Source organism: Colobus angolensis, unplaced genomic scaffold, assembly GCF_000951035.1.
Source record: "Colobus angolensis palliatus isolate OR3802 unplaced genomic scaffold, Cang.pa_1.0 Scaffold1, whole genome shotgun sequence".
Lineage (NCBI taxonomy): Eukaryota > Metazoa > Chordata > Mammalia > Primates > Cercopithecidae > Colobus > Colobus angolensis.
The window spans coordinates 11,862,289-11,869,468 of NW_012110918.1; the positions used below are offsets into that span (position 1 = coordinate 11,862,289).

General features: G+C 42.9%; 1 protein-coding gene across 5 annotated transcripts in view; it reads right to left on the reverse strand.

The window, feature by feature from the left end:
• Positions 1-7,180, reverse strand: part of ACOX1 (acyl-CoA oxidase 1, palmitoyl) — a 56,023-nt gene that overhangs the window by 18,055 nt on the left and 30,788 nt on the right. For 4 of the 5 annotated variants that reach the window (XM_011948001.1, XM_011948233.1, XM_011948075.1 and 1 more), the window contains 2 exons: positions 2,729-2,889; positions 430-537 (listed from right to left, as the gene is read on the reverse strand). In XM_011948001.1, the coding sequence (XP_011803391.1) occupies positions 430-537; positions 2,729-2,889 (269 nt within the window). The remainder of the gene's footprint in view (positions 1-429; positions 538-2,728; positions 2,890-7,180) is intronic. The other variant, XM_011948157.1, reaches the window with a different exon arrangement.

Genomic DNA, 7,180 nt, shown 5'->3' on the forward strand with positions numbered 1-7,180 from the left:
TCTCTCTCTGTCTATACACACACACCCACACACCCCACACATATTGTTTGTTTGTTGGGTTGTTTTTGAGACAGTCTTGCTGCGATGCCCAGGTTGGAGTGCAGTGGTGCAATCTTGGCTCACTGCAATCTTCCCGGGTTCAAGTGATTCTCCTGCCTCAGCCTCCCGAGTAGCTGGGACTACAGGTGTGCGCCACCACACCCAGCTAATTTTAGTATTTTTAGTAGAGATGGGGTTTCAGCATATTAACCAGGCTGGTCTTGAATTCCTGACCTCAAGTGATCCGCCCACCTCAGCCTCCCGAAGTGTTAGGATTACAGGCGTGAAACCACCAAGCCTGGCCGACGTTCTCATAAAAGCTCTACATTCTAAGCAAAATCTCATGACAAACCTTCAAAACATCCAATAAATGCTAAAAAATTCACTTACGTCCACCAGGCCACCATTTAATGGAGGTCACAGTAGGACTGTTGAGAATGAACTCCTGGGTTTCAGGGTCATATGTGGCTGTGGTTTCCAAGCCTCGAAGGTGAGTTCCTACGGAGATAAATTACACTGACTTCAGTTAAGAGATGGGGAAAAAAATAGGCACAAGGAAAAATTTCCTGCATAGTCCTTTAAACTCTCATATCTCAGAGAAAAACAAAATCTAACAAAAAACACCAGTAGATGAGCTACAACTGGTTGACAACCAAGACACTGAATTTCCCATGCTATCTGATGGTTTTCCATTAAGTTGAAAATCTAAGTATCATCATGCATGTTCCATTTCTGTATTCGATTTGTTACATTTATTTACAGCAACTGAAAGAAAATATAAAGGCAACTTAGAATCACATTTTTAAGATCACAATATATGAATTTAACAGGGATGTTAACTGTCTTTTTAAGCCCATCTCTGAGTTGCAAGTATGCGAATTTCAACTCATATGTATTACGTTAACCACACCAATTCAACGTTCTCGAATTCTGTACTAATGAGAAGAATAAGATAACATGTGAGAGAAAGACATTTCAGCCAAAATTCTTATAAATTAAAAATGTATGGCTGTGCATGGTGGCTCACACCTGTAATCCCAGCACTTTGGGAGGCCGAGGCGGGTGGATCATGAGGTCAGGAGATCGAGACCATCCTGGCTAACATGGTGAAACCCCATCTCTACTAAAAATACAAAAAACAGCTAGGCATTGTGGTATGCGCCTGTAGTCCCAGCTACTCAGGAGGCTGAGGCAAGAGAATTGCTTGAACCCAGGAGGCAGAGGTTGCAGTGAGCCAAGATTGTGCCACCGCACTCCAGCCTGGGTGACAGAGCGAGACTCCATCTCAAAATAATAATAATAATAATAATAATAAAGTATAAAAGTATAACCATTATTGGGGAAATGACCTGGAATGTGACTTCAAAAAATTCCTAAAAAGGTCCAATAATAAGGTCTCAGTTGACCCTACAGATTTCCAATAGCAGGCCTAACTTAGTCCTAGCTGGTTCATTAATGCAGCAAGGAAGAGTTTCCAGTTTCTTATGTGTACTGGGATAGATGGGGTCTTATGTTTTAAATCTTAACATAAATATGCCAAAACTATTTGAAAAGAGTTATAGAAAAATGTTCTAGGTGGCAGTCTCTACAAAACTACTGACTAAAGCAAATGTTGGGAACCTTTTACCTATCTGCTTTCATAACGCTAGACCTCATTAAACACACTTTGAAACATTTAGAAGCTTCCAAGTTGAATAACCAACTTACATGCAATCCACAACTTTCACAGACATCTTTCATCAAAGAAGCAGCTTTTACAGAAAAGCAGATAACATTAAACAGAACAGATAAGGACAAAATGTTTTCAAAAGCACAACTGAAACAAATAGTATTCCACTTGGAGTCTCATGAAAATCCTGTAAAATACTATTCAGTACCAAATAAAAAGCAGCAGCTGTATAGAAATAAGGAGCAAGTGGCAAATACACACTAGACCAGTTTTTCTGAAACATCAGAGAAGAAAAAGAGAAGCCATAAGCAAATGAATGGCAAACATGGATCCAATTCAGAGAAGCTACAAAGAGGAACAGCGGCCACCTCCAGTCCACCCAGGTGCATTAAGAAAGCAGGTGGGGGATGCAAAGATCAATGAAAGGTGAAGATAGTGTCTGAAACCAAATGCCTGCCAAGTTTGGCTTATCTTGGTTTTTTTACTCTCCAGTCAAGTCACTTGTAGAACTACTGATTGACTCAAAGTACAAATAACTCCAAAGCACAAAATGTCACACACTTCAGTTATAAGCTACTCATTTCCCTCAAGCAAATCCAAGGGTACACAAACTATTATTTGTATTTCTTCTGGAATTTGTACAAATTCATTAAGGTACCAGTAGCAAAGGTAATCAGATAGTAATGAAGAAAAAAACAGTTTTGGGTTGTATATGCACACAGATTCCACACAACCTCAGTAACATTAAAAGCCACTTGGTAAATAAAACCTGACTTGTAATTCTTGACCCTCTGAAGGAGAACTATGGCATAAAAAAGACAATCGTTTTATCACTATGATAGCCTTTAATTCCCATTGACCAAAGCAGTGTTTATACCAAAACCTGCACTCTGCAAAAAAAGTTCATTTAAAGAGACCACAGAACATCGACACGCCATCGATGGTACATGGTGGGCACTCCACACATGGCAAGTTCACAGGGGCCCGCCCAACCCAGAAGGTAGACTGAATACTCCATACCATGACCCATCTCTGTCTGGGCATAAGTGCCAATGATCTCCAAGTTCCAGGCGGGCATGAAGAAGCGCTCCTGCTGCTCCGCAGTTGCCTGGTGAAGCAAGGTGGGCAGGAACATGCCCAAGTGAAGATCCAGAGGCTCAGGCCGCCCTCGGTGCACAAAACTTCGAGGAAATATCAAGGATGGGCATTTGAGAGAAGAGTCATCAGGTGTGAGAGAATCAGCAATTTAAATATAGCAAGGAAAGGAGACAAAAAAAACCTTAAGTATGAATTAGTTGCGTGTACTTAATCATAGATGGGAGCACTGTCCCTTTCTGTATTACTTTATAATTCTTGTTAATTTCCATTTTTCCGGAGTGAGCAAGGAGTATGAAGAAAGGGATTGGCTACTGATTCCCAAGTCAGTGCAGTACAAAACCACACGTCCAAGACAGAGGACCCCAGCCCAGGAATTAAATAAAAGGAAATAAAGAAAATTTGAGAGGCCAGTGCAGTGGCTCACGCCTGCAATCTCAGCACTTTGGGAGGCCAAGGCGGTCAGATCACCTTAAGTCAGGAGTTCGAGACCAGCCTGGCCAACATGACAAAACCCCGACTCTTCTAAAAATACAAAAAACAGTTGAGCATGGTGGCGCCAGCCAGTAGTCCCAGCTATTTGGGAGGCTGAGGCCGGAAAATCGCTTGAACATAGGAGGCGGAGGTTGCAGTGAGCCGAGATCACGCCCACTGCATTCCAGCCTGGGTGACAGAGTGAGACTCTGCCTCAAAAAAAAAAAAGAGAGAGAATTGGCCAGGCACAGTGGCTCACACCTATAATCCCAGCACTCTGGGAGGCCAAGGTGGGTGGATCACCTGAGGTCAGGAGTTCAAGACCAGCCTGGCCAACATGTCTCTACTAAAAATACAAAAATTAGCCAGGCGTGGTGGCGCACACTTGTAATCCCAGCTACTGGAAGGTTGAGGCAGGAGAACTGCTCCAACCCAGGAGGCAGAGGTTGCAGTGAGCCAAGATCACATCACTGCATTCTAGCCTGGGCGACAGAGTGAGACTCCATCTCAAAAGAGAGGGAGAGAGAGAGAGAGAGAATTTGAAAAGTTGTATAGGGCCAGGCATGGTGGCTCACACCTGTAATCCCAGCACTTTGGGAGGCTGAGGTGAGCGGATCACCTGAGGTCAGGAGTTGGGAGACCAGCCTGATCAACATGGTGAGACCCCATCTCTACTAAAAATACTAAATCAGCCAGGCATGGTGGCACATGCCTGTAATCCAAGCTACTTGGGAGGCTGAGGCAGGAGAAATGCTTGAACCCGGGAGGCGGTGGTTAAAGTGAGCCGAGATCACGCCATTGTACTCCAGCCTAGGCAACAAGAGTGAAAATCCATCTCAAAAAACAACAACAAAAAAGAAACCAACCAACCAAACAAACAAAAAATTAGCTGGGTGTCGTGGCGCCCACCTGAAATCCCAGCTACTTGGGAGGCTAAGGCAGGAGAACTGCTTGAACCTAGGAATGGAAGGTTGCAGTGAGCTGACATCACACCACTGTACTCTAGCCTGGGCAACAGAGCAAGACTCTGTCTCAAAAAAAAAAAAAAAGTTGTATAGGATGGAGAATTTGCTGGGTGTGGTGGCACGTGCCTGTAATTGCAGCTACTTGGGATGCTGAGGCAGAATCGCTTGAGGAGAATCACTTGAGGCCAGGAGTTGGAGAACAGAGAATTTGAGTGGTACTGGTACAAGGATGTCCTCTGATGAGAAAGCAAGAAAGAACATAGTAGTTCTCTCAGAGTGACAATATGACCCCCAGATTATAGCTTTTCCTCAATGCAACTTCAAAAATGCTTCTAGGCTGGGATTTTTTTTCTGTTTTGTCCACAAAACATCCAGCATAGAACCACATTCCTCACATAGATCTGATCACTTCATTCAGATTCATCATGTCAAATACTGGGCCATGCTTTACTGAAACAATTTAATACAAAAACTGACAGTGCTCTTCATCCCAGTAAATTATTTCAGAAATTAAAAAAGACATGCAATTTCTAGTGAAGACCATAATAACAAGTTACAGATTCATGCATAAGCTTTCTGTGACAATTATACAGAAGTTATCACTAATGATAATAAACATCTTAGCTTTATTAGTTTTAAATCCACTTTCTGGGGTCATTCTTTTCCACTTAAAACGTGCATGGGACAGGATTCTGTGTGAATTTTTGCTAAGGATAGGAAGTCATTCTATATGCCTTTGCATTTTTCCACATTACTGGCATTCTGTTTAATTGCTAGCTCCAAATCCGTCAACTCCATATTGCTCTTATCATTCTATGTGTCTTTGAAATGAGCATAAACGACGTTTCAGTTTTTAAATTTGTTTGTTCCTGGCAAGGTAGGGAGGAAAATAACCAGGGCACACTGCTCAGACAAGGGCTGATCAATGACTTCTTCCAATCTACTGGCTGGGCTTTCAACGAAGCAATTACACTTTAGAAAAAGAAAAATCAAAGTATGTGTGACTGCTTCCCTCATTTTACAGAGAAGAAATTAAGGCTGAGACGGATTAAATGCCTTGCTCAGGGAAAAAAGATAATGGCAAAACAAGGACAAGAATCTCGTCACCACTGGAGCTGAGCAAGGGGTAAACATGGACATACAGAATGGAATAACAGACACAGGGGCCAGGCGCGGTGGCTCATGCCTATAATCCCAGCACTTTGGGAGGCCAAGGCAGGCGGATCACCTGAGGTTGCAGTTCAAGACCAGCCTGGTCAACATGGTGAAACCCCATCTCTACTAAAAATACAAAAATTAGCTGGGCGTGGTGCCAGGCACCTATAATCCCAGCTACTTGGGAGGCTGAGGCAGGAGAATCACTTGATCCCAGGAGGCAAAGGTTGCAGTGAGCCACGATGGTGCCACTGCACTCCAGCCTGGGAGACAGAGACTCTCTCAAAAAACAAAAAACAACAACAACGAACAAAGCAGACACTGGAGGCTTCAGAATGTGGGAGGATGGGAGGGGTATGAGGCCTGAAAAGTTATCTACTGGGTACTATGTTCACTGTTTGGGCAATGGGTACTGCAAAATCCCAGACTTCACCATTACATAATATGTGCATGTAAGGAAATGGCACTTCTACCCCCAAAACCTATTTTTTTAAAAAAGAACCTTGTCACCTAGTCCTGTCTCCTAGCTGGGGAAATTATTGCACAAGCATAGCACGGACTAAAGACTGTGACTGTAGGTCGGGCACAGTGGCTCACGCCTGTAATCCCCACACTTTGGGAGGCAGATCACTTAAGGTCACGAGTTCGAGACCAGCCTGTGCAACATGGTGAAACCCCATCTCTACTAAAAATACAAAATTAGCTGGGCATGGTGGCAGGCGCTGGTTATCCCAGCTACTCAGGAGGGTGAGGTAGGAGAACTGCTTGAACCTGGGAGGCGGAAGTTGCAGTAAGCCAAGATCGCACCACTGCATTCTAGCCTGGGGAACAGAGCAAGACTCCATCTCAAAAAAAAAAAAAAAAATTAATAGCAGAAATCCCAAGAAAAACACATTCATGGGATGAGAGTGCCTTTCACTCAAACAGATATGTCAACTGTCCCCGCCTTTTGAGTATTGTCTAGGAAGAAAAATCAATGTACACTTAGAACCTGGGAGGTGAAAACTCTGAGTTAGGACTGAAACCTAGGACTAGACACTTTTCATGCTTTCATGGAGGGTTGTTTTACTTCACCATAAATCAGAGCAATTCCTGGTGAAGAAGGCCACTATCAAGCACCCATCAGACTATGGAAGATTTATATCTGAGTATATCACAGAGCGAAGATGGACGCTAAGGGCTACAACAAATGCGTTCAGTAGGGCAGGGGTAAAACCACTACAATCACAAATGGTTCTGACACTAAAGAATGTTTTCAGGAAAAAAATATTTCTCCCAACTAAGACAAGGATTATTCAGATGTGGATGAAATTTAGAAATGTTACAAGGAGAAAGTGAACTGCAGAGTTTTTTGACTTAAGCCAACTATTTGTTTTAAAAGCTGGTTATGTTTTAAAAGCTTTAAATAATAAAGATATTATTTTAAAATAATTTATCATAAAATTACGAAGCACCAACATCATACTTAGTGAAGCGCTAGAGTCAGCTCTTTTAAAACCAAAACATCAAAAGGCATCCCCAGCCCCTCTTTCCACATGACACAAGGCTGGAAAGGCTGACAATCAATATTGAGGAAAAACCAATTAGACTATTTCATATATGAGAAAGGAAGAAATAAAAAGCAGCTCTGCAGAAAGCATGAGTATCATCCTAGGAAAACAACAATGTCAACAAAATATCAGAATAAGTGAACTGGGCCGGGCGCGGTGGCTCAAGCCTGTAATCCCAGCACTTTGGGAGGCCGAGACGGGCGGATCACGAGGTCAGGAGATCGAGACCATCC